A 27354-nucleotide genomic window follows, 5' to 3' on the forward strand; every position below is an offset into this window, starting at 1 on the left:
ATTCTGCAAACGAGGATAAATAAGGTTATGAACCAATCTTTCAAAAACTTTCGAGAGGACAGATAAAATAGAAACAGGTCGATAGTTTTCTACGTTTCTTTTAGAACCGCTTTTATGCACAGGAACAATACGAGCAGCCTTCCAAATTCGAGGAAAAATACCCTTATTTAAACAGCTATTATAGATATAATACAGAGGCTCATCAATGACTGTTGCAGTTTCTTTAAAGAAAATGGCAGGTATATTATCGATTCCAGCACCTTTACTGACATCCAGGACTTTAAGGTAATTACAAATATTTGTTCTAGGTAAATAAACATTGCTCAGTATTAAATCTGATGCGTTACTGTAAGTAAGACTATTGTCAGTCATAGATTCAATATTTGCGGCAGACGGTTCAAATACTGAGCTAAAATACGAACTAAATAACTCACATGCATGCTCCAGGTTATTCGCAACTGTATTTTTATATTGTACATTACAAGGTATATCGTTAATACGCCTACGATTTGATATATACCTCCAAAAATATTTAACATTATCTTTTAAACTTGATTCTAGCGTATTCATATACTTCTTATAACATTTATTCGACTCAGTTCTGAATTCCCTTCTGTATATTGAAAACAAATTATAGTATGACTCACTTTTATATTTTTTCATTTTGATCCAGGCTTTATTTTTTTTCTTATATAATTCAATAAGTTTATATGAAAACCAAGTAGGATAGGAATTTGATTTTATTAATTTCTGTGGTATGTTCTCTCTGACTAATTCATAAATTTTTTCGTAAAATACAGATACAGCGTCTTCAGGCTCTTTATTTGATAATAGTTGTGCCCAATCTGTATCGGAAATTTTTTGTTTAATCGAGTCATAGTCGGCTTTATTATAACAATATTTGTAACTCGGTTTGCACCGCAAACTTTTCTGATCGAATTTAAATGGGACTGAAACCCAAAAAGGTGGGTGGTGTTTATCCGTTGATATTAACGGCATAGTCACTGTTGCTAATTGACAGTCAAATCTACTAGTGAAAAACAAGTCCAAAATGCTATTATTGAAATTTTTTAAAAAATTTACTTGATGACAAGAAGTAATAGACATAAAATCATAAATGCATCTATATGCCAGGTTCAAATCACTACTATTACTTAAATCACAAATATCATCACTATTCCATGACAAATTTGGCAGGTTAAAGTCTCCGACAATAAATATATCAGTTATTTTTTTAGTATGTGTATCTAACAACTTATCCCGTAAAGAGCTAAAATAGTCTACGTAAACCTGGTTACACTGTTTAGGTGGTATATAAACTGCACAAATACAGCAATTATGTTTTGCGAGTGTTAATTCAATAAACACCTGATCGACAATAGGAGGGAGCGGACCGATGGTAGCGGACATGCAGCCAGCGCATAGCACTCGCCGCACAGCCACCAGTACTCCTCCGCCGTCACGACGTCCACACGCTTCCCGCGTGCGGTCTGAGCGAAATACAATGTACCTGTCGTCTATGAATTCATTGTCCTTGATCCCCTCATGCAACCATGTTTCAGTTAATATTATTATATCATAAGAGTGTGCAAGAATGCTCATATATAATGTATGTAGTTTAGTCCTGAGGCCACGGCAGTTCTGATAATAAATAGATAAATCTGCGTTAGCCATAGTTAATAGGGTATTTTATGAAGGATTTAGTTAATATTTAATTTAAACATCTTTTAAGTACAATATATATGTATGATATTTCATACCTTAATCCCCATATTATTAGGTAAATTACATATATAGAATTAATTATTTTTTTGGGGTTAGAAATAAAATAGTAGTCATAAATAATTTTAAACGTAAAATTATAAACAATTTTATACATTAATTTTAAAACACAGTCACACTTACAAAATATTTCAATGTAGAATTTATTTTTGAGTAATAATATGTATACAATTTAACACTTATGCGACTTAATTTTGTTTTTGATGTCCAGCTCATTACGTACAGCAAATATAGGTGAATTATCGGTTTGACGTACAAGTATGGTGCCATTTTTGACCCACACATACTTAAAGTTATTATTCTTGGCTTCTTCACGACAACAGCGAAATAATTGCTTGTTTCTGGCACTAAGATGTTCATTTACATAGACATTTTGAATTGTTCCCGAAACAAGTAGCTTGTCAGACTTAAGTCCCTTAGATGCTCTCGCAGCAGCGATAATATTATCACGAATTATTTTGGTTGTGAACCTCACAATCACGTTCTTTGGCCGATTATTAGTTTTTTCAATATGAGGCACTCTATGAATCGAGACAATATCTTGAGCATTAATTGGATGCTTAATGACGCACCCTAACTTCTCCATTATTACTAATAAATTCTCGTCACGGCGCTCAGGTAAATTTGCAATTTCTATATTGTGGGATCTAGCCTGTTGTTCCATGGTGTCTAACCTATCTTGTAACACCTGGATCTGTCTTTCCTCGGCAACATTCAGCTTAATTTTTTTTTCCATCTCCTCAAGACGTTTTTCAAAGTTATCCTGCCTTTCCATTGTGAATTGAAGAGACTTCTCAAAAGTATTAAATCTTTCACTCAGCTTCTCAAAAGAATCTCGTATGGATAGTGTCATCTTTTTAACTTCTTGTTCAATCACAGATTGTACAGATTTTAGAACAGAATCAATAATAGTCGAGCTTAAATCATCCTTCCAGCAATTTAATTTCTTATCAATCGTGTTCTCAATAACATTTATCACAGAATCGTTAATTTCCATTTCAGGCTGCTTGCGTTTACGCATATTAATAAAAGAATTATCAGCAGAACGCACAGATTCGGGTAGATCTGGATTCGATAAAAATTTTACTTGCGGGTTAGACGAACTTGCTGGCGGCGATCGCTGCATCATTAGTTAACTCGGTACACACAAACTTAGTTCTTAATATATGGGTCACACGGTCTATATCTATTCGCACTTAAACTCGTTAAATTAAAATTAGACTGAGAATTCACATACGCGTCTGCACAAAACGGGTTTCACAAGACGAATGATGCTTTAGTAAATTTTGACAGGTTATGTATAAACCTCGAGGGTCACTTGGTATGGTACCTACTAAGTTACCTGCTTAAGACCACCTAATTGGAATTATGGGCTCAGTTCGTTTTGTACATATAGGTACGTCGTTTTATACATGTTTTGCCAACAGGATTTATTGTTACAACAAACAATATATATATTTTTTTTTTAAACTTTAATTACAACATTGCAATGTTGTATATTCGACTTCAGATAAAACAAAATATATTATTTAACAAATATCATTTAAATTACACACAACAAACACAAATTTTCTTTTCAACCTCCTTGTACAAGTAGTAGTAGTATCATATTAATAAAATTATTAAAAAAAAAGTACAATTAAAGTTCTGTCATTATTTTTTTACGCCATTTTCAAATTATAAATCTCAGGTAGGAAATTAGTAAATCTTTACACTAAAGAAATCTCTCCTACGCATTTGTAACCGCGTTTTTGTGGCGCTTTTTTTTTGTTAAAATGTGTCAAAGCATCATAGCCTACATTCGACATTTTCTAGGCATGGTATAAAATCTACTGCTTTTTTTATATTATCTTTTCTGAAAAGTTTTCTTATTTTCAATCAATGGTATATACAATTATTTTTAAATGACTATAAAATGTAATAACGTATGTGTATATAATTATATATTATACATATATTCACCTTTTTACGATTTTGTTAACATTAAACTTAAAATAATTACATATTTTGACTATTTTGGAGCACTATTTATTTATTTATTTTAATTTTTACTCAGTGATGAAAAAATCGGGTGTAAACAAAACAAAATGCCTTTTCCTTAGATAAGGATTCGTAACATGTGATAAATTAAATTAACAGCCACCCCTCTGAAAGTGGCAGGCTCCACACCCATGTACGCTATATCAACTAAATTAACTAGTACCATAGGCCATAAATCGGTCCATGCACTTTCCGTAATGGCCAGGGTCGATAACCTCGCGTGCCATCAGCAATATTGTTGTGCGATACGCTTGCGGTCTGCCCTTACAATTGCCGATGTTATTACATATAATTATTTTTGTTTAGATTTATTGCGGTTACGTAAGCTATTGAAATTATCTGTAAAATTTATTAATTATTATAACAATTTAATTTAATGCTTCCATCACTGTGGTCATGTCATATGTCAATAATATTGTGACGTTATTATTTGTGTGGTTTTGTTAGCATATTTGTTCCAATGAACTATCATTTAAGAGTAAATATGATCACACAATGACACTATAATGATTCTAGAATACTGAACGAGAATTTACTTTAATTCAGATTGAGATTTCTATTTTTTAAAATATGTTCAATCTACATTATTTTTCATTTTATGGGTTATAGTAATTGTTCTAAGTAGGTGTAACACTTATTAAATTAGTAGATTACCTAAAAAGTAAACAATGTAGGGAGATAATGATTTGAAAGCTGTAAACGTAGAAGCTTACGGCTTCCAAATCAGCTATATTAGTCTAAATTTGACGTCAATAACAAACCAAACTTTTATATTACTTCTGGAAATTGGTGAAAATTATGCTCAAAGATGACGCCGCGTTGGCGCAGCGGTCACAGCTATAGATTGTGCCGGTTGCGCTGGCGGTTGCGGGTTCGATCCCCGCACATGACATACATTTGTATTGGCCATACAGATGTTTGCCATGGTCTGGGTGTTTGTGCAGTCCTTGGGGGTCTCCCCACCGTGCCTCGGAGAGCACGTTAAGCCGTCGGTCCCGGTTGTTATCATGTACACCTGATAGCGATCGTTACTCATAGTAGGGAATATATCCGCCAACCCGCATTGGAGCAGCGTGGTGGATTAAGCTCTGATCCTTCTCCTACAAGGGGAAAGAGGCCTATGCCCAACAGTGGGATATTACAGGCTGAAGCTTATGCTCAAAGATTCCATTACATACATACATACATACATACAACCCAAGCTAGTAAAAGCGTGGTAAAAAAGACATAGATTATTTGTCATGATTTTTAAATTCATCATGTTGAATACTACGAGTATATATATATATATATATATATATATATATATATATATATATATTCTATGTAAATGCACAGTAGCAAAAAAGAGGCCGGTAACACCCGGTACAAATTAACCTTCTAAGCTTATCGCGTTCAGTAAAGAACGAACTTAGACTACAACTGTAACCACAAAACATTTTCTATAATATATACATAGATATCGTCGTACATTATAAATGAAAAACTTTGTGAGGATTCGTGGATGTTTATACGGATAGCTCTTTTCTGCTAATTTGATGTGATGAAAGTTGGTACGTAGATGATTGAAGATCCAAATTACGCGTAGCTAGAATATACATACATTTTAATAATACACACAAAAATGTTTTACACGAGTTAAGGTCTTGTATGACTGATAGTTTGATGAAATAAATAAATAAACACCTAAGTAGTACGCAATGGTCCCCAGTAGAAACATTTACCTAAACTGTAAAGCACAACCAAATGCAAACAATCAGAACACAATAAACATTGCTATTGTTTTATTATTACTAATATACTAAATTAAAACCGTAAAAAAGTTAAAGCGTTTAGCACGTAACAGTAAAAGGTGACAAACAAACAGACTAGTAATATTTATAATAGTCTGTTTGTCTGGTTGTGGATAAAGTTTATCCTGCAAATAAGTAACGATTAGACGTTAACAGCAGGAAGTAGAATAGGTCATTAGGACCCGTTTCACCTCAATTGATAAATACAGCTTTTAGATTCATTTTTGCGAATAGTAATATCTCATGAATACAGTAGAATTCGATGGTAAAAAAGAAAAATACATCAAAAGCTTTTATCTGTTGGATATTATCGTCCGTCAGATAATGAAACAACTTTTTAAATTAAAATTCGAATTACTTTGTAACGTTAGGACGTCTGACACATCCGTTTCCGTGACCATGGTTGCTGTAAAGTATCCGAAACATCGGGCATCTAAAAAACTTAACAAACTGTGATAAAATCCGAAAAAGTTGTTTCATTATAATGAGTGAAATTCGCGTAAATATTAGAAAAGAATATTCGTCAAATAGTCCATAACTGATGAAACAGGGCCTTTAGTATATAATAACATCAAGTATCGTCTTTGAATCGTATTATAACTTTTTTTACCTTTTTCATCTTAAAGAACCTTTTGAGCCAGCCACAACCTTTAAAAGCATTTTCCTTCAAAGTCACAGATCAAAGTTTGTTATAATCATCAACACAACAACGTTATATATACCTACTGCTACATAATTATGTATTCGTAGTTTTGTACCTATGTATCAAGTATCAACTTATAGTTGTCGAAGTTCTAAAACCACATATGTAAAAATTCTTAACTTTTCAGAAGAGCGTAAAATCAATACTAACTTGTCGTTATATTGATTTTAATTTATGGTTTGTTTTAAAATTATTTATTAGTGATTAGATAATTCCTGTTTCTGATTGGCTAAAAAAATACGTCTATCGGTTAAAAAAAATACTTACGCTGTAAGTACAACAACTTTAAGGACGATTAGTATTTTAACGTATTAAACTTTACTTTGAACATCATAAATAAGTACAAATACAAACATACAATTGATAAATATATTCATATATAGTTATATAGTTTTTTTTTTGTGCTAGGCTTTAGATTAAGAACCGTCATTTTGAAGTTAGATAGGTTAGGGTTTTTTTTTTTGTAATGAAATTATGCCGATAAACGGTCACATTTTGAGCTTTCGACGGATCATAAACTAAAGCCTTACCTTTATTTTCTTTTTAATGCTTTTTACAATGGTTGCGGCGCGAAATCATTTTATTTTTTAAAAATAAGAAACAAATATCTACAATGGTTAAAAAAAATAAGTAATAGTTTAGAATAAATGCAATAAAATAAATACCTTACATAAACAAAACGCAACAAACCATTACAATTTTAAAAAAATCTAAAGAGAATTTTTAAATTATCTTTATCTGCATTTTACATAGAAACTTCGTTACCAATAAACTGCCGATCAGATTAGAAAAATTACATTGAATAAATTTCTATAATCCTTACTAGTATTATAAATGCGAAAGTAACTCTGTCTGTTTATCTGTCTGTCGCGCTTTCACGCCAAAACTACTAAACCGATTGAAATGAAATTTGGTACACAGATAGTTCAGAGCCTGAGAAAGGACATAGGCTACTTTTTAATAGGAAAAAAGGGGGGTAAGGGGTTTGAAGATGATGATGAAAAGTTTTATGGAAGTATCATCATATTTAGAGCTAGAAGCTTGAAACTTATTTTTTAAGCTGTTGATTTGATAAAAATAAATATGACATTCAATGTTTGTAAAAGTTTTACCCTCATGGGTGTAAAATAGCATAAGAGACAAAATATGAGAGCTATTCTGATGTCCAAAATAAACCATAAGATATATCCATCAAATGCTGACCAATGTCACTATTCCACGCGGACGAAGTCGCGAACACAGCTAGAATTAAATAAGATAATAATGAGACTACATTATTTCGTTTCTCCAAACGCGTGTTTAACATCAATACTTAGTATAAAACAAAATCGCTTCCCGCTGTCTTTATACTTAGATCTTTAAAACTACGCAACAGATTTTGATGCGTTTTTCTTTAATAAATAGAGTGATTCCAGAGATAGGTTTACTGGTTTATATGTGTGTATAAAATATGCATAATGTAGTAGAGGAACACTGATAGTTTTAGAGGTTTCTAATGTGATGTCGTAAATAAACACATTTTTTTGCGCTTACATTGCAAATATTTATTTTATATTTAGTATCACCATTGCACTAGTGCGAAGCCGGACGGTCTCGCTAATAAAAATTATATATGGAATATAAACCAATGTGAAAATATCAATCAATGAAGATCTAATGAAACTCACAACTCACACTTATTAAATTTAAAATTAATACAAACAGTCACGAATCCGTAGTCTTATGACTAACATGCAGTCGGCAAGTTATTGTATTTTTATGTTGCGTGCAGCAAAGTTACCCGAGCAACAGACTGCTGGATCAATTAAAGTTCATATTTTGAGTTTAACTCAGTGTCGCTCTTATCGTTTCTTTTAATTTAAAAATGGTGAAAGTGAATAAAATGTGCACAAAACCAAAAACGGTTTATTTCGGACATACATTTCAATTTTGGAAGGTAATTTTTGAATTTCGTTAGAACTTACGTTAGAAACCAAACTTTTTACTTCTTTTATGACGCTAAAAATGTTAATAATCTAAAATATTCAAAGAAACATACGAAGACGTTAAACCTTCAAAATTGAAAAAAAATTCTTACCTAAAAAGAACTCACTAACTTTAATGTCAGAAATTCCTAAAATTGAAGATATACATATAATGCTAGCTGCATTTTGTAAAGTACGATAATTTTAAATGTATCGAAGTAAACAGTGTGAAGTTAAATTAATTTTACTGGCAACAATAACTTTGCAATATACACAAACAATGAAAAATAATATAATTTGCGCAAGAATAATTTTGATACTTTAAAAAATATTTTCAGGTGAGACAACACAGCGATAATAAACCTATTGTTGATGTAGAAGAAATGAAGAAAGTAACTGATATTGTTACCTGCGATAAAATTCATTTACAAAAGTAAGTTTTTTATTTACTTTTTATTTAATTATATATACTTTTTAATTTTTAATAATAGTTTATTACATACAATGTTTAATTTAATAACAACTTACAGAGCTATAGTAAATAGGGCAGAAGAGAAGGTAAGAAAGTTATTGAATGAAGAAGAAATAAAACTCTGACAGAGGAGAGAAAAATTAAACAATCTTTTACAAAGAGAAGAATATGAACTGCATCAGGAGTTGGTAACTAAGCAGCACAATGAGGAATGCCGTTATTGTACAGAAAGAAATAATAGAGCACAAAAATATGAAGAAGAAATAGAAATGGAAAAAGCACGCGAGTGTCTTAAGGCTTTAGAAAGGGAAAAAATGTAAGTATGTGTAATTTTTTTTACAGGCAACTCTTACTATATTTCGTAACACAATTCATAAAATTGGTTTAAACTTATTAGTTCACAACCAATCATATATCACTCGTAATCGTAAATGTTTAATTTACCCGTCGTCAAAAGCAAGGTACAGCGTTAGCGTTGTCAACTTGTAAATACACATTTTTTGTTATATTTTGAATAATGTTTGCTCACATCGCCTTGTATTACTATTATCTTTATGTATTTTATTAAGTACATCGCTTCTAACAAATTTATTAAATTCCATTAAATAATAGAGAAAAGCTAAAGGAATTCATTCTCGACAAACATTCATAATATACTATGGGGAGCGGTATTTATCCCGCCACTATTATTAATAATAATCGGAACCGGAGGTATGAAACGCTCTTCGAGGGAGGAATTCTAAAAAAACCGCATTCATCATGTATACAGTACAAATATTTGCCATAAGGGGAAAATACTTGCGACCCTCGCTCAAGATGCTTAAATTAAAATATGCATAGATCAATTTACCACAAGCTGCGAAATATCTTAAAAAACTAAGAACATCATTTACACGTTTATACGCACGTACATCCATAAAGAATCGTATACGTAACTTTGAAAAAGTATTTATTATACATAGAAAGTTTTTTAATCATACGACACAAAAATAATATATTTTTCTTATATGTACTTTGTATACGCCTTCTTTAAGTAAATAATAGAATAAACTGAATATCACACGGAATTAGAGGATGTACCCCAGTCTATTTATTACAGCAGTATTTATTAATTATATATAGTCTATTTTTCTTCACGATTTCCGTGTAATTAAAATAAATATATTTATGTAACTTATAGAGCATACGGCATGAAATGCAGCAAAATAGATGAAATAAAACTACGTGAAATTCAAAAGATGCAAATGGAAGAAAGAAAAATAATTGAAAAAAATAACGCAGAAGTTGATGAGTTATGGCACCAGGTTCTACTAAATGATATTAGAATAAAGGTTCGTTGAAAATCAACAAACCCCCATAGATAGCAGATTGACACGTGTCTGTTTTAAACTAAATAATTTAGGTTTTTTTTTTAAATATCAGTAAAATATTTTTAAATTTTTATATCAATGTCATAAGATGAAAAGGTATTTTTTGTTTACAGTGTCAAAAATATAATAAATTATATAAGCATGTTGTGTGTGTGTCTCTCTCTCTCTCTCTGTGTGTGTGTGTGTGTGTGTGTGTGTGTGTGTGTGTGTGTGTGTGTGTGTGTGTGTGTGTGTGTATTGCTACTGTTGTATTATTTTTTTCCAATAACGTAGGAAGAAAACGAAAGAAGAACAGCAGAAAGACGAAAACGAGAAATGATTGAACGTCGGATGGCCTATGATGAACAAATAGCAAGTGCTAGTAGAAAAAGGCGAGAGACAATACAAACAGAGAGAGAAATAGAGAACAGAAGATTAGAAAATATGAAAAAGAAAATGGAGCAAGACTATTATGAAGGTAATAATAAAAATTATAGCGGGTGAGTGAGTGAAGATTACCTTTGTAAATAAGACGTACCTAATAAAGGGTCAAGTTAACTTAACTACAATACAATTATAAAATTAAAATAAATATTCTATTTAAGTATAGGAAAAAAGACAATAACAAATCAACTAAATATTTTCAGCGATCAAAAGGAAGAAAGAACAACAGCTTATCAACAAACAAAACTGCATGGAATTGCATGAAATAAAACTTATGGAACTTAGAAACAAAGTAAAACAAGAAAAAGAAATCGATGTTAACACAATCATGATAGCTATGGAGGAATTGAGGAATGAGAGACAAAAGGAATTGAACAAAATCGTGAGTTAAAGAATTCTAAAAGTTGTTTATTTTAAACGTAAGCGGATTTAAGTTTAAATATTGAAGTTATATTTCTCGCGTCTATACCTAAATATATCCAAAGGTCGAAAAGAATAAAGTAAACTGACCTACAAGAAATTTTCTCGATTTTTAATTCTTTCAAAATAGATTTTTTTTGGTATCGGTTTGTTGATAAATCTCTTGTTTTACTTGTTTAAAGTAATTACAACAATAAACTATGAATATTAAAATGTTAGAAAATATTGCTTCAGCATATAAAAAGGTATTTTAAGTCCTAAGCTATAGACTGTAAGTGATGCGCGTGTTTGCTTTTCAGCAAACTTTAAAAATGGAAAAAGATATATTCATCGACAATTACAATCGTGAGAGAATAATGAAAGAGAAGTTGCAAAAAGAAGCGGAGAAGATAAGAGATGAATGGAAGGAGAAAGAACAGAGAGAAGCAGATGAAATTATCCGACAAATTAAAATGAATAGACAAGCAAATAAAATGGTATACCTACCTATAATTTTATTTTTATGATTCTCTTCAAAATTTTACTAACAATATTTTCATTAAATTACTTTTTATTTTGAAAATTATTGTTATGAGTTGAATTCTAGTAAAGGTAATCAATGTTTTTATTAAAGAATGCAGCACACGAATATAAAAGATACATAGAAGAAAGGAGCCGTGAAATGGAGATAAAAAGACAAGAAAGAAGAGAAACGATGAAAAAAGTAAAGAGAACGGCATACAACGAATTACGCAAAAAATTAGATGAAGCTAATGATGAAATGAGACAGCAAATTGAATATCGTAACACATTAAACAATCAAATACGAGATGATGAAAAAAATTTGGTAAAGAAAGCTATTCTCTACTTCGTTAATTGTTCTTATATTTGTCATTGCTTTTGTAAATAGGTGATAAGCCATTTCTGATTAGTGAACAAAATATATGCTGGATGGGATCGTCATGGTTAAACATTGAATCTCAGATGCAACTTTCTCACCAGTTTAGTATAAACGATTTGCAAGTGATATGCAAATGATATGGCGCCGCGTTGGCGCAACGGTTACAGTCATGGATTGTACCTGTTGCGCTGGCGGTTGCGGGTTCGATCCCCGCACATGACAAATATTTGTATTGGCCATACAGGTGTTTGCCGTGGTCTGGGTGTTTGTGCAGTCCTTGTGGGTCTCCCCACGGTGCCTCGGATAGCACGTTAAGCCGTCGGTCCCGGTTGTTATCATGTACACCTGATAGTGATCGTTACTCATAGTAGGGAATATATCCGCCAACCCGCATTGGAGCAGCGTGGTGGATTAAGCTCTGATACTTCTCCTACATGGGAAATGAGGCCTATGCCCAGTAGTGGGATATTACAGGCTGAAGCGATGCTTGATATGCCGCATTATTTTTAAAATATTTAATATTTTATTTGTCCGTGGAAAAATATTAAACTGCGGACTTGCACTAAAGTTTACTTTTTCTTCTCACGTGTGACGTACTTTTCATGGGTATTTTGTGACTTCGAAAAGTTGAAGTTGCGTTCGAAAATCCAAACTAAACTAAATCACGTTTTTGTTCGGCAAACAGGGAATAGTTCAAAATGTACTGTGTTTAATATTGTATAGCTTTGCAAATAATTTATACTAGCTTATTTTATTTCAAAATTATGTTTTATTTAGACTGTGTAAAAAAATATAACGTCACTTCATTCTATTCCAGGAACTCGAAGTAATTGAAATTGAAAGAAAACAGCGTCCATTTACAAAAAAGGCAATTATGTTTAAGGAAGCGATGAGAGATGTGGCCAACCGATCACTTGTCAGGTACAAGATATTGAAAAAATAACAATGTAGCGTATAACGGAATATTTACCATGTAAACATGTAACCATGATGCTTGCATTGTTTCCGGAATACCCAGAGCTCGAATTATGTAACGTCAAATTAAATCGTCAACCACGACATATTATAGATATTTTAGAAATATCTATAGCGCAATAGTTGTTGGCGATTTGAATTTGTCAATGCGTATTCCATTTTACATTTTCGTACTAGCGTTAGTTAACCATGAAAATTTAAAAAAACATTATAAATTTTTGTTTATGCCTTGCAGATATATATATAGCATGTCGAATTACTATTTAACTATATTTTATTTATATACGCAAATATAAAATGTTAAATTTTCTATTAAACTATCTATCTACGTATTTACCCATTAACGTTATAGTTATATGAGTATTAACTTACAGTAAATTAGTGTGGCAATTTTTACAAACTTATTTCATTTTTTTCAGTGAGAACCCCATTCATCCTTTTGAAAGAAAAATGCTGAAAAATGAAACAATTAATTCATCTGTTTCGTTACCTTTTCTAAATAAATAAATATGGATTTTAATTAGTATTTTTGTACATTAAAATTATAATTATATATTAAAGTACAATTGAAATAAACAACTTCTTCTTTATTTTTTTACCTTCTTTTATCACCAATATTACAGCTTTATTGATTTGGAAAGGTTTCATTACGGAAAGGGAAAATCTAATATGCGAAATTTAAGTCTTAGTTCATACTTTTACGTTTTGCAGTGAATAATATAAAAACATTCACATTAAACTTTAAAACATTCACAGATAGTTCATTCTTCATTCGACCACATGCTAATGTTTTCGTGAAAGTTCTGACATTTAACAACCAAATTACCAATTTTTTATTTTTTACCAAGCTTATAGACTTAACATTAATAAATCATTATTAATTTATTAGTTACGTTTTCAAAGTTTTACCAGTGCTTTCCATATATACTAGCATTTGAAAACAAATTATAAAACAATGCTTCAACACCTGAAAAAATTCTAGCAGGCTTAATACAATAAATATAGGTAATCATTATCATTATCTTTATTATTATAATAAAACTAAGTTGATAAAATGTGCGTGCCAATAAATTTAAAAAGGAGTCCCGGCACGATAAAGAAAGTTGTATAGTGTGATAGCCCTTTATCCCCCCCTCGAACGAGAATGTTCCCGTTTTAACCTAAAGGGCGTGTTTTTAAACATATGAGGGCTTTTCCAACCCTTCAACTTAGAAATTAAGTGTAGCGGCACCATCTGCTGTTGAGTATTTGAACTTCATTCAGAACAACTATTATTTGGATTGCATTTCGAAAGGCGCTGCGAGCAATAGCAGCATGTGTAGTAATAGCACGAAATTTAAAATTCCAATTTCAATAAGTCTTAAATTACATTCGTTACTATAATAAAATTACTAAATATTATGTATTTATACAGCAGTAGCTAACTTATATTTTGGATATAAGCGACATAATGTTAGTTATTCAAATTAGTTCTGAAAACATTTTAAAATTTAAGTTTTTAAATTTCGCGTCTTTACTACATATGCTACAGCTGAAGAACCTATTGTTACGGCGGACGATAATGTCGAGAACATTCTAGAAGGTGTGAGAAAGAAAATATTCTCAAACTTCCTCGAATATCTTAGAGCCTAGCTCTCTGAATATATAAGAGCCCAGTTTCACCCGCCAGAGTTAGTTCGATTTAAACAGCGAAACAAGCGATTTCGAAACGAAAAGGAAAGAAGTTATTTAAAAAAAATAGTGATTGAAAATTTTTGTTAAATACCCCTGCGAAGCCGGGGCTGGAATCTAGTAGGTAATAATTAAGGGATACCATCCTAAGACTTTGTTATTTATTTATTTACTAGCCGACCCGTGCCCACTTCGTTGGGCCTTAATTATTATTATATTAACCAAATAACATACTTTAAAGAACACATTTTATAGCAATTAAATAAATAATATGTTGCTCACGTGTATTTATTATTTTAAATTACAGAACAATATAACATACTTTAAAGAACAAACTTTATAGCACTTAAATAAATAATATTTTGCTCCAACGCCATCTATCAAAAATCGAGAAAACGTCGTCGATAGACTAAAATAAGACTAAATTAATAACGTCGAAAGACTAATAAATTGTTTTCTAATAGCGATAGATGGCGCTAGTTAATTTACTATTTTGATGTGATTTTGATATATTTTAATCTTTTTCTTATTTACTGAATTTTTTGTTCAATTACAATAAAATATGCCTATATATAGCCTATGTCACTCCTGAATAGTGTAGCTTTCTGTTAGTAAAAGAATTTTCATGATCGGATCAGTAGTTGCGAAGATTATCCCCTACATATAAATAAGTTATAAACTTTTCCTCTTCTTAATATTAGTATAGATTTTTTCAGTAATAGTCTTTTTACGATAGGTAGATCTTTGTAATTTGTATAAAATTATTTAAAATAAGTAATATTAATAAGACATTAAATAAACATTTAGTAATAGTTATCTTATAAAACTTGTAGAGATGACGCATAAACAAAACGCTTGATGCATAATGATATACATTTAGCGCTGAACGCTGTAAGATTTGAATTGTTTTATATAAGAATAAAATCAGCTTTTTAATATTTTAGAAATATCTATAGCGCAATATCGGTTAAATATACATATACATAATAATAAAAAGTTGTTTTTTTTTTTAAAGATATAAATTTGTTATTCATGCGAGGGTACATGGAATAGCACTAAATATGTTATGAGGATGTCATATTTTTATATTCACCATTATTTTTAAGTGCACGTGCTAAACTTTATAACATTTTCGCCCAACATGGAAAATGAAGAGAAACACTGTCTTAAATTTCTTGAAGATCGACCATATCGATATTTACAACAAATGGCGAAATCTCTCGGACTACCATCAAATTTCAAGGTACAGAATTACAGAAACTTGACTAGACTTGGAATTAATCTTTTGTAAAAATGTGTTCTTGTAAGAATAAAATTAAAAATGCTGTTAAAACTAACAACTAACTAAATTATTTGTAAATGTAATACCTACTTGTCTTAAATTTCTATAATAAGACGTGATTTAAACATGTAGTCAATTTCAAGGATTTTATTAGAAAGTTTATAGGAATTATATGGTTCATCATAACTTTCTAAAATGCTTTTAAAATCAATAAGTAAACTGTATTTCATTACAGAAAGTGTATTTAATAGAATTAATACACGCAAAGAAGTTCAAAAGCGAAAGAGATGTCAACACTATCATACACAGAGTAAAACTTGAGCGTTTGAGATTATCTAAAGTTAGAAGAGAAACTAAGAAGAGAAAAATGCAGGTTCTGATTTAATATTAACAATTGTAACATACATAATAATATTTTATTACAGTTTATATTATTATTCACTAATAAAAAGAATATACAATATGTTAATAAACTATAATCCTTATATTTATACAAAAAGAATTTGAAAACTTGATAGACAAATTCTATACTATATAAAAAGTGCTATAAGCAAACACTTCTGCCATAAAGAAAATTTAAAACTACACTCATTATTTTCATTTTTATTACAGAAATCTGTATCAAAATAATATTACAATCTAAATAAATTTAAATTTAAGAATCTGCAAATGCTTTGTTAATTTCAGAAAATATTTATTTCATAAATTATATACTTTTTAATTTAATAAAACAAAATATTCATCATTTTCAGTTATTAGAGGTGTCAATGAACAAATCCTGTTCACCACCAATAACATTCACACCTAAACGTCCAAACACATGCATAAGATATAGTCCAGAACTAACCAAAAATCTCATCACATATAACCCTAAAAAGAGTCTAATACAAAACGATCAAAATCCTACACCTAACGCAAGCCGCAGTGACAGAATACTGAGAAGTTTCAATATGAAAACTTTAAAACCCAATTATGCCTTATTAAATGGTCAAGATATTGTTAAATCTCATTTGAATCCGATGGAGGCAAGAGTTAAAATTATAAGGAATAGCAATGGATATCCTCACATTAATGTCACCGCTAAATGTATAGTGAAAAAGCATAGACCGACCCTATTATCTAATTCAAAATCAGCATTGAAAACACACTTAATGCTGACACAAAGTGCTGTAAGTATAACTCAAGTCATTAATGTTACCGCATATACATTTTTTGATAACTGCATGATTTTTACTATGCCTCTTGGACTAAATAACTTTTAAAAATTTTGGAGTATTATTTTAAAATACAAGTTAGCTTCAGGATAGCTTCATTTGAAACTCTTTTCAATACTTTCTACTTCAGATGTTAGTATCGTTTGATTGTTTTTAAAGGTAGGGAAGGGAAGTACCATCACTTAAATTATTAAAAATTGCCAATAATATTTTATCTCTTATTAAATTGAAGTACTCCTATTGTATATAAATGTATACTAAAGATAATGAATTTAATCAAAAATTACAGGATCTTCCACATAACTCAACACCAAAACGACAAAGAACAATAAGCGGTATATACCCATTATCCCCTTCGGAGACAATACCGAGAAACATAACCACAGAAAGCTTATGTCTTAGAAAAATAGATGGTACCCTAACAAGAATCAATGCATTAGTACAGAAACGTGTGGAAATAATGCCAAAACAGAAAAATAACTACAAAAATGCAGAAATCAACATTCAAGACATAATAAACGGTTTTGATATGAACTCAAATGAACATGATAGTACGAATAATTACTTACAATCACAGTATCCAAACTTATCTAGTATAGATTCATACAATGACTTGTCCTATCCTATTGAAAGGAATACTAAGGATAATTTAAACGTTTATTCTGTGTATTATCATAAAAAAATCAGATCTGAAGAAATTAGGTGCCAGAGATTAAGAGATACGCAAGAGGATGAGAGGTTGCCAAAAATAAATGACGTTTTTAGTAAATTCAACGACTTGTACAAGAGAGATTTAACAAAACCTCTTTATGTTCAAGTTAGTTCGGAGTCTGAGAGAAGTATGTGTTTTTATTTATGTTATATACAACTGCTCTAGTGTAGTTGTGCGAGTAGTCGCCTAAAACATCTACGGTTTGCGGGTTCGATTCCATTCGATCCTGCTCGGGATGGATATTTGTTTTTGTACAAATATTTCTTTCAGGTTGGGATTTCTGTCCCTGTAGGTCTCCCCACCACGCACTGGAGAGCACATAAAGCCGTCGGTCCCGGTTATTATCATAAATACCTGATAGCAATCGTTAGTCACATATCCACTAACCCGCAGTGGAGTGGTGTGAGTGGAGTGGCGGTGGACTCTGCCCAGCACACCCTCGAGGTGTGCCCAAGATGGGCGGCACTACGTCGCGATCTGACGACAGTCCTCGGAGGGGACTTGTCACTGCCGAGCGTTATCACCGCGATGCTCGGCGACGACAAGTCCTGGACGGCGATGGTCTCCTTCTGCGAGATAGTAATGTCCCAGAAGGAGAACGACGAGCGGGTGAGAGAGGAGGCCACCGACGAGGCCTCCTTCCGCAGGCGACGAACGGGGGTGCGTGGGAGGCGCTACTTAATGCGCCTCCAGTAACGCCCCTGTGCCCGTGTCGGGCCGGGATGGGAACCCGGTCCTGCTAGACGTAGCGTCGTCGGGATTGTTCAGAGGTGAGCCGGATAGTCCCCATGGAGGAGAAGTCTGACCTTTTCGCCGAGGCCAGCCGGTCGCTGGAGGGATCCTGTTGCCTGCAGATCCGGGACCCTCCAATTAAAGCGGCTGAAGGCTCCCGCAGGGGTTTGGTCGGTACTGCACCCCCAAGTGCTGAAGCCGACATACGGTCTAGGATTGCCTACCCGGGCGTCCTGGATGTCACCTGTAAATGGGTTCCCCTGCGATAACAAAAAAAAAAAAAAGTGTGGCTCCTACATAGTGAAAGAGACATTGGCCCAACAGTGGGATGTTACAGGCTGATTGTGTAGCCGTATGCGTATATATCAGATTACTCTTAGAATCTTTAGGGCACTTATTTATTAAGATTTTGCCCAAGTTTTTCTGACTGTATATGGGTTTGTGGGTAGTTAAATTTACAATAGGAAAGAGTACTTAGTTCTGCGATCAGCTTCTAAGAATTTTTCTGGACAGAACTATGCCTATTAGATCTATAAATCTTTCTAAGTAAGTTACCTATACTAAAAATTCTCATGGAGAAAGAACAGCCTAGCTGTTGGATTATACAGCTTTAAAGAATCAATAAAAATCAGTGTATTATAAAAATATTAATAAATATATGAAAAATCGACGACGCGTTTGCGCAACAATCACAACACAGGTAAGTGGACCTTATGCTGGCAGTTGTGGGTTCGATCCCTGCACATGTTAAACATTTGTATGGCCATGCAGATGTTTCTCGTGGTCTGGGCGTCCTTGTGTATTGTGTCTTTTCAAACCCCCGACACAGAAGTAAACCTGGGTGCCATTGAATCTGAGGTGTTTTATTAGTACGTGAACATTTAATTTTAATTCATAACTTAATAACACTTTTCAGGCCAAAATCATCCAATATACACAAATCGGTCAGCAAATACAATGCTATTGGAACCCCTATATAATTTCAAAAGTCCATTATTGACTAACACACCGTTATTACAAATAGCAACAACATCAAACACTAAGTGTGTTTATAGTGTTCCGATTATTGCTACAGCGTGAGTATTTGATTGTTATTATAAGTGAAGCAATAAAGTAAACCATAGTTATGGGAAGTCAGGGGAAAAAGGGGTAAAGTCACATTTGTAAAATGTCTCTTTGTTTGGTTTAGCTTAAATTTCATGTTATGTCAATTGATTATTGATTAATTATTGTATTATCTGATGCAACCATGATTTGTGTGAATACAAGCTTACAATCAGGTTGTTACATTTATTTGCTATCTTTTATTTTTAATCTATTCATCTATACAGATAAATAAAATTGGAGTCTCTGTTTGTTATATTAAAATAACCGCTTTCTAATAAATGCATATGGATGTATACACGGTACATATACCAAAATAACATTTTTTACATTTAATGTCTGTCTGTTTGTTCCGGCTAATCTCTGAAACGGCTGGACCGAATTTCACGGGACTTTCACTGGCAGATAGCTGATTTAATAAGGTGTATTTGTAGGCTACTATTATTTAGAAATATTTTTATTTTAGAAATTTAGTAATTTTATAACTCTGCGAATTAAAAAGTAACATTTTTTGTCAAATTCCATTCGGATGAAGTCGCCGAAACAGCTAGTGTAAAATAATTATGTGTTCTTTTATTTTATTTATATATTGCCTTTTTTGATATAATTTTAATTTATTCTATTGTTATTACTAAGTGCAATCGTGATTTGATACATCTTCTCTCAATGTTAAATATTTATAAACCAGTGTATATAACTGTTTGCTAACCAAGTAAATAAATGTATTAAGGACTTATCGACTTATTATATGTGCTTATTATAACAAAACACTGCTGGACACAGGCCTCCATAAGTTCACGCCAAAAATGGCGTGAACTTATGTGTGTTGCCCACAGTCACCACGCTGGGTAGGTGGGTTGGTGACCATAGAGCTGGCTTTGTCGCACCGAAGACGCTGCTGCCTGCTGTGGTAACGGAACTGTGTTATCCCTTAGTCGCCTCTTACGACACCCACGGGAAGAGAGGGGGTGGCTATATTCTTTACTGTTGTAGCCACACAGCGTTTCTTGTATTTTATGATCTGTGTATTCATGTTAATGTTTTCACTAAAGTTTTACTTGCTTCGAGATTTCATAATATATATGTATATAAAGTTACATACCATCTCTAAACTGTATACCTAAATTGAGTCAATATAGAAGCAAAAGTTTTGACACAAGATAGCAACTGCATTTAAAACTACCGCTTCTGTTTAACTGATTTTTAGGGTTCCGTACCTAAAAAAGAAAAAACAGAACTCTTATAGGATCACTTTGTTGTCCGTCTGGCTGTCAATACCATTTTTCTCTGTAACGCGTAGAGGTATCAAACTGAAATTCTAGTATCCTACTAAATACTCTACTGTCCCTTGGAGCTGTGAAAAATCAAACTTCTGAGCCAATGCAACAAAAAGATACAGCCGTTTATTCTGCAAATTCTGGACACTCGCAAGGGAATCAAAACCTACATGGTACTTCCCAAGAACTCAGAATCTGAAAATTTCGTACGAAGCAACGTCTCATAGCACAGATAAAGGAAAATTGCGAAAAGCATAAATTTTTAGTTACATCGTATGATAAAAATATTAATGATTTTGTTTGTACGGAACCCTCGGTGCGCAAGTCCGACTCGCACTTGGTCGTTTTTTTTTTTTTACATAACTACAATTAGAAATGGTATACAGTTTATGTGGATTATATTAATAAATGACAACGCAACGAGACTCGTTTGTGTAAGTTAGTTTTTATTAATGGAATGCATTTGTCAATGAAAAAAAAAATAAGTTTCTAAAATTTTTTAGTGCTGAAGTTTTATATTTTGGACTGCATATGAAAAACAGGCAAATCAAAATTATTTTAATTAAACGCTTAACTAACCGCCAATTAAAACGCTTTGTATATATTAATATATAACTAAGATATCGCATTCTACCTTAAATATCATTTAAAAAATGGCAAGCCTGTGTCTCCCAAGGGAACATCATTTTATACAAATATGTTTGACTTTGCATGCTACAAATGGTCTAAAAAAATAGTATTTAGTATCATTTACAAGTGTCAAGTCTCGGCTACGTTAGTTTGATCTAAATTCATATTTAATGATTTTGCTGACCTTTCTTATAATATGGGAGTACTCGCACTTGACCAATTTCTAAATTTAATGATTTTCACATATTTTATCCATATCGTTTGACTACACATTGACATAGTGGTCACCGGTCATCAAAATAAATATAAGATCACGGTCGTAGTCTGGCTGTTTTTTGCTTATATGTATCTCCTAACCCTCATTACAGAACTTTCATACTTTGGGGGTCACCGAATGTAAATCGTTTATTTGTTTGTAAATATTTCCTGCACTTATATATTTGCACCGCTTGTTTTGCTTGCATGTTCGCTTAGTGTGGCTCAACCTTCCACCGTTGTGTCGAACAACAATTATATGTCTTGTAAGTTTATTCCGTTTTCTTATTGTTTCTTGTAATTTTTTTTATTGCTTTGCAAAAGGGAATTCCCCTTTCTCTTGATTAGAAAGGGACTCCCCTTGTCAGTGTGTATATATAGAAATTCGAGTTTAAAGAAATGCAACTAACCACTAATACTTGTTTTTTAATGAAAAAAAAAATAAGGATTGATATAAGTGATGTAGATATTGCTACATAACTTATGCTTAACTTGTTATTAAAGCATTTTTTTAAATCTTTTTGCCTTAGTTTGCCTTGAAATATTTTCTTAATTTTAGTTGCATATATTTAACACTCATGTTGCATACTTTTTTTTCTTGTATAGTTTCTTACATCTCACCAAATTAATGATTAATTAATGACTAAACCGTTAATAATAATTCTATTTATGCTTTAGTATAAACATATTTATTGGTTTCACCTTCATATTTTGTAACTGCTGGTATTTATAGCTTTTATTAAAATCGGTTCTAAACTTTTCACATATCTTTAGACTTAATATTTGTATACCACAACTTATATTTCTGTATAATAATCATGTGTTCTTTATTGTATACCAGGAAAAAAAACTAAAATTTCTTTTAATCCTTCTTAAAAAATTATGTATCGTTAGTGTAGTTAGTAAGTTTTATAATAAGATGTACAATTATTACTTAAATAATATAAAAATTTCAGCGTTCGAGGTGGATAATCATCGTAACGACCAAAATATGGATCCAAGGTTATATGAATTCTTGAACTACTCCGAGCAGAATTCGATGAGAAAGAATTACTCACAATATGGGGGTGAGTTTGTAAACTCTTCTATCACTAGGGTGGCAAACAAGCGTACATACTTATTATTAACCAAGCATAGAAAAAGGAGGATGCTCTCAATCAGACTATTTTGTTTTTATTTTTTACATATGTTATCATTTTGATGAGTCTTTTTGTATTCGAAACCTGGTGCTCGTCACGTGGTCTTATTTCTTTTTGAGCGAGATTTGGCAATTAGTTTTTGAGATATGCTTATTATTACGTTGCTAACTATACTTCTGACATTCCTAAGTAGCTCGGAAGTCAACACTTCTTGAGATTTGCAGTATTTAGCTGTGATCTTTCTGTAGGGATGATAATTTATTTTTTTATTTATACTTTCGCACACCAATGCAAGGTTTTAACAGTATTAATGATATAAAAATAGAATTTGCATCAGTTGCAACAAGCGACCTTTGGACAGAGGACTAAATAAGGAGTGTGGGATAGAGCGCAAAAATGTTATGTAACACATGTACATACATATATATACATACACAAATACTCGTATATCTATAGAAAACTTGATAAATTTTAAATGACAGACAAAACACCATAGCATAAACTACTGATATAATATAGCACAATGACTGATATAAATATATTTTAGATTTCAGTTCATCGTCCCTCGAAACACAGGACATGAGTGCTACGCTATCTATCCCGGAAATGGTTGAGGATGCCCTAGAGATCATCAGTCAAGATGGGGTGAGAGCATACACTATATAAATAATATCCTACCACAACTAGTTCTGAGATAGGGCGCAGCAGGAATTATCCTGATCAAAATATGGAGCAGCCCGACTGGGGAAGTACGTCGACCTTACAGAAGATCACAGCTAAATAATTCTGCTTCCAAGTAGTGTTGTGTTCCTGTGGTGAGTGAGGTGGAGAGCCTTTCCTGGCACAGGAGAAAATCCTACTCGTGAACATTAAGTGTAGTGTTTATTTAGTTATTTAAACTAAAACAATTGCATAAACAAACATTTAACTGAGGTAGGGCACAGCAGGAATTTCCTGCTCAAAATATGGAGCAGGCCCGACTGGGGTAGTACCTCGACCTTACAGAAGACCACAGCTAAATCATACTGTTTTCAAGCAGTATTGTGTTCCTGTTGGTGAGTAAGGTGACCAGAGCTCCTGGGGGATTGGGGATTGGGTCGGCAACGCGCTTGCGATGCTTCTGGTGTTGCAGGCGTCTATAAGCTACGGTAATCGCTTACCATCAGGTGAGCCGTACGCTTGTTTGCCGACCTAGTAACATAAAAAAAAAATTGCTTTCTGTTCAAAAAAACTTAGTATGTAGATAGTTGAATATATTCATTTACAGATAGGCTATATTTTTATCACAAAATTAAATAAAAATTAAAATATTTCCTTTTCAATATTGTGTCCCAGAATTAACAATTAATATTATAAGATTAAACATCCATCTGTTTCAGGATTACATGGAACAAATAACGATGGATGCGAACATGCAGTGCTTACTCTGTTCTTGGGCTGGACCTAAGACCACACTGGAATATCACATCAAAAAGGTAAATAAATATACTTATATACTGTTGTTATTTTAAACTACATAACTATAAAAAATAATACAATATTAGCCCTTAGCTGAAGTCGCTATTTTTCGGTAACATAGTTGAAGTAGGGGGTCAAAAAGGACTCCACTGGTGTTGTAACATAAAAACCATCAATGTATTTTTAATAATTCGGTTTATTTATTACTAAACAACTTATTAACTACACAGTTTATTGATAAAACCAAAAATTCTACTAAATAAATTCACCTTTCCCAGAGTCGAGAGTCATTTTTGACCCCACGGTATACATACCTCCACTTCTAGAAATGTTAGAACAACGGTCGTCCGTTATTCGTGATACCCCACGACGTAGTGAGATTAGTCAAACGGACAGAATTAAACGACCTTAGATCTCAAAGCTATCACGCAAAATAGCTGCGTTGGGGCCATTTTTAACCCCCGACTCCAGCTAAGGGACACAGGTTTCATAAACCACTAGTCTTTCATCAGATTGTACCGTCCGCTTATTTGCACCCCTTATTTATTTATTTATTTTTGAATATCATATCAAAAATTGACCGCTCCAGCGGTGATCGAACCCGCGTCTCCGACCGACCGTGTCGGCGCTCTAGCCAATTAAGCTATGGAACGGTGTACCCGCTAGAGCGAAATTTTTGATATGATGATTTTTATATTCGGTTTAAGCGAACCGTGGCGCCATCTATAGTGAGCTCTTTACAGAAACCCGTAACTATTCAAAGTTTCATATTACAATGAAAATCTTTGACAAGAGACGACACCGTGCTATTTTGTAATATCTACGATTTTATTTTTGTGTTACCCACACATTAGGAATTCTAAACATTTTTTGAATATCATATCAAAAATGGACCGCTCCAGCGGGGATCGAACCCGCGTCTCCGACTGACCGTGTCGGCGCTCTAGCCAATTAAGCTATGGAACGATGTACCCGCTAGAGCGAAATTTTTGATATGATTATTTTTATATTCGGTTTATCATCATCTTCCTGCCCTTATCCCACTTCATGTTTTCATTTTCCATTCCTCTCTATTATTCGTCACTTCAGCGCTTATTCCTTTATTTCTCATATCCTCACTCAATCAAGCTTAATGATGTGAATGTATATTGTCTTTTTTTTTGTTTGATTTTTTGCCCTCCTTATTATGAAAATGCAGCGTCTCTAGACATCTTTTTTTTTTTCATTTTCTTTCCAATTATATTCACATGTATAATCTATTATTTGTATAGCTTTATATCCTATTTTTATATTAGTATATAATATCGTATGTACTTTAGTATTATTACTTTAGAAACACAGTGCACTGTTAAACTGCTAATTGTTTTTGCTGCACTGTTTATGACATAAATTGTATCTATTTTTTTCGTAAATAAATAAATCTTGCTGAGGTAGTTCGATATCGATTGTAACCACTTAACCAGGCCGTCACGCGTCGTACTAAAATAAATTAATTATTTTAATTAACCACATACATTTCATATACAAAATTATTAATGTCATGTTTTACTTTTATTTTTTGGAAAAGTACACTTTTAATAACATTAAGGCCTAAAGAAGAAAGATATTGCATATCCCTAAATTACAGTAAAATAACTGCATAAAGAGTCAATAACAAAATAAACATATCTAGGATCACTGGCAACAAATCCTCAAGCAGCATGGTAGTGAGTGGGCAATACCTTGGACGTTGCCCAGCTCTGGGACCGAAAGTGGGTATGAGGGCCCACAGCTATTAGAGCATGACTCATGCCTCTATGTACTCTCCGTTAAGTATGAGGATCCGGACTTCTTGACCGCTAGTGTGACTGTGAGTACTTTTTTCCTTTCAAAGGAGACAAACGCATATAATCCACATGAAAGTAAGCGATTACCGTAGCTTATAGACGCCTGCAACACCAGAAACATAACAAATGTGTTGCCGACCATACCCCTAATTCCTTTCAGGAGCTCCGGTCACCTTACTCACTACAGGAACACAACACTGCTTGAAAGCAGTATTATTTAGCTTTGATCTGTAATGTTGAGGTACTTCCCTAGTCGGGCTGCTACACATTATGGGCAGGATAGATTCTGCTGTATGAAATGTTTGCATTTTTTTAAGTCACAAAAAACAAAGTGTATTACTGTTATTATTATTTCCAGTCACTGTCTACAGAACCCGCACAAAAGTTTGGTTCAATAACAATATATAACAAGTTATCAGGCGAACCTTTCTCATGGAGCGGTCACATACAACCTCTGTCTCCAGACTATTTTACTAGTGAGATAAGTGGACTCAGAGTGGAACTTTCGAGACTAGACTTATTACCTAATAGTGCTAACCTTAGGCTAGTTAATAGGGAGCTGGTTACTGACTCTCCGGGCAAGGTTATCATCGGACAACCTATGTTGAACGATATACATTTGATATTGTTTGTTAAAATATATTACTAAAACCATTTTTATCAGCTGCTAAAATGCTGGTGCTATACATTTGTGCTAATAAATACAAATATTTAAGTGGAGAAATTTAGTTTTGCCATAGTTCATTAGAAGCGAGGTTTTTCATTGGTCGGTCCATGTTGAATTATATACTTTTGATACTGTTTGTTAAGATATTTACTATTTTTTTTTTTTTGTTTTTTTTTTGTTATAACGCTGGTGCTAAACATTTGCGCAAATATATATGTAAATATTTAAGAGGCACAATTTAGTTTTGCCATAGCTAATACGGAGAAAGGTTATCATCATTGGTCAGTCCATTTTGAACGATTTATTACTATTTGTTAAGATATATAATTAATTTATTTTGTTATTTTGTTGCTATAATGCTAGTGTCACACATTTGCGCAAAATTTGTTTGCTATTGTTTTTCCATAGAAAATTAGAATTTATAAATGTTCTAAAATATTTAAGAATCTTATGATTAATTATCAGTGTTATAGTATTATTAGGAAGTTACTTATCAGTATTAATTAGAGAATAAAAAATCTCATCAAGTAGACATAGTTGTCAGTCGATGCTGAACGACATTTTT

General features: G+C 32.5%; 3 protein-coding genes across 3 annotated transcripts; 2 read left to right on the forward strand and 1 right to left on the reverse strand.

The window, feature by feature from the left end:
- Window positions 1–1954: 1954 nt before the first annotated feature.
- On the reverse strand, window positions 1955–2908 carry LOC123664399. Its single transcript, XM_045598944.1, has one exon. The coding sequence runs from the start codon at window positions 2906–2908 to the stop codon at window positions 1955–1957; it is 954 nt and encodes a 317-aa protein (XP_045454900.1).
- Window positions 2909–8879: 5971 nt separating this feature from the next.
- On the forward strand, window positions 8880–13342 carry LOC123664400 (golgin subfamily A member 6-like protein 22; the record flags this gene model as incomplete). The annotated part of the gene is made up of 8 exons (XM_045598945.1): window positions 8880–9070; window positions 9935–10085; window positions 10398–10581; window positions 10751–10929; window positions 11267–11443; window positions 11581–11793; window positions 12665–12768; window positions 13242–13342. Coding segments are annotated over 8 exons (1287 nt in total), but the record flags the coding sequence as incomplete, so codon positions are not given.
- Window positions 13343–15452: 2110 nt separating this feature from the next.
- On the forward strand, window positions 15453–26771 carry LOC123664401. Its single transcript, XM_045598947.1, has 11 exons — window positions 15453–15736; window positions 16011–16148; window positions 16528–16944; window positions 17279–17828; window positions 19350–19509; window positions 20860–20987; window positions 22656–22766; window positions 23386–23483; window positions 24218–24313; window positions 25969–26145; window positions 26481–26771. The coding sequence occupies exons 1-11, from the start codon at window positions 15635–15637 to the stop codon at window positions 26769–26771; spliced, it is 2268 nt and encodes a 755-aa protein (XP_045454903.1). The 5' UTR covers window positions 15453–15634.
- Window positions 26772–27354: the final 583 nt, after the last annotated feature.

The sequence above is a fragment of the Melitaea cinxia genome, chromosome 22 (assembly GCF_905220565.1).
Source record: "Melitaea cinxia chromosome 22, ilMelCinx1.1, whole genome shotgun sequence".
Taxonomy (NCBI): domain Eukaryota; kingdom Metazoa; phylum Arthropoda; class Insecta; order Lepidoptera; family Nymphalidae; genus Melitaea; species Melitaea cinxia.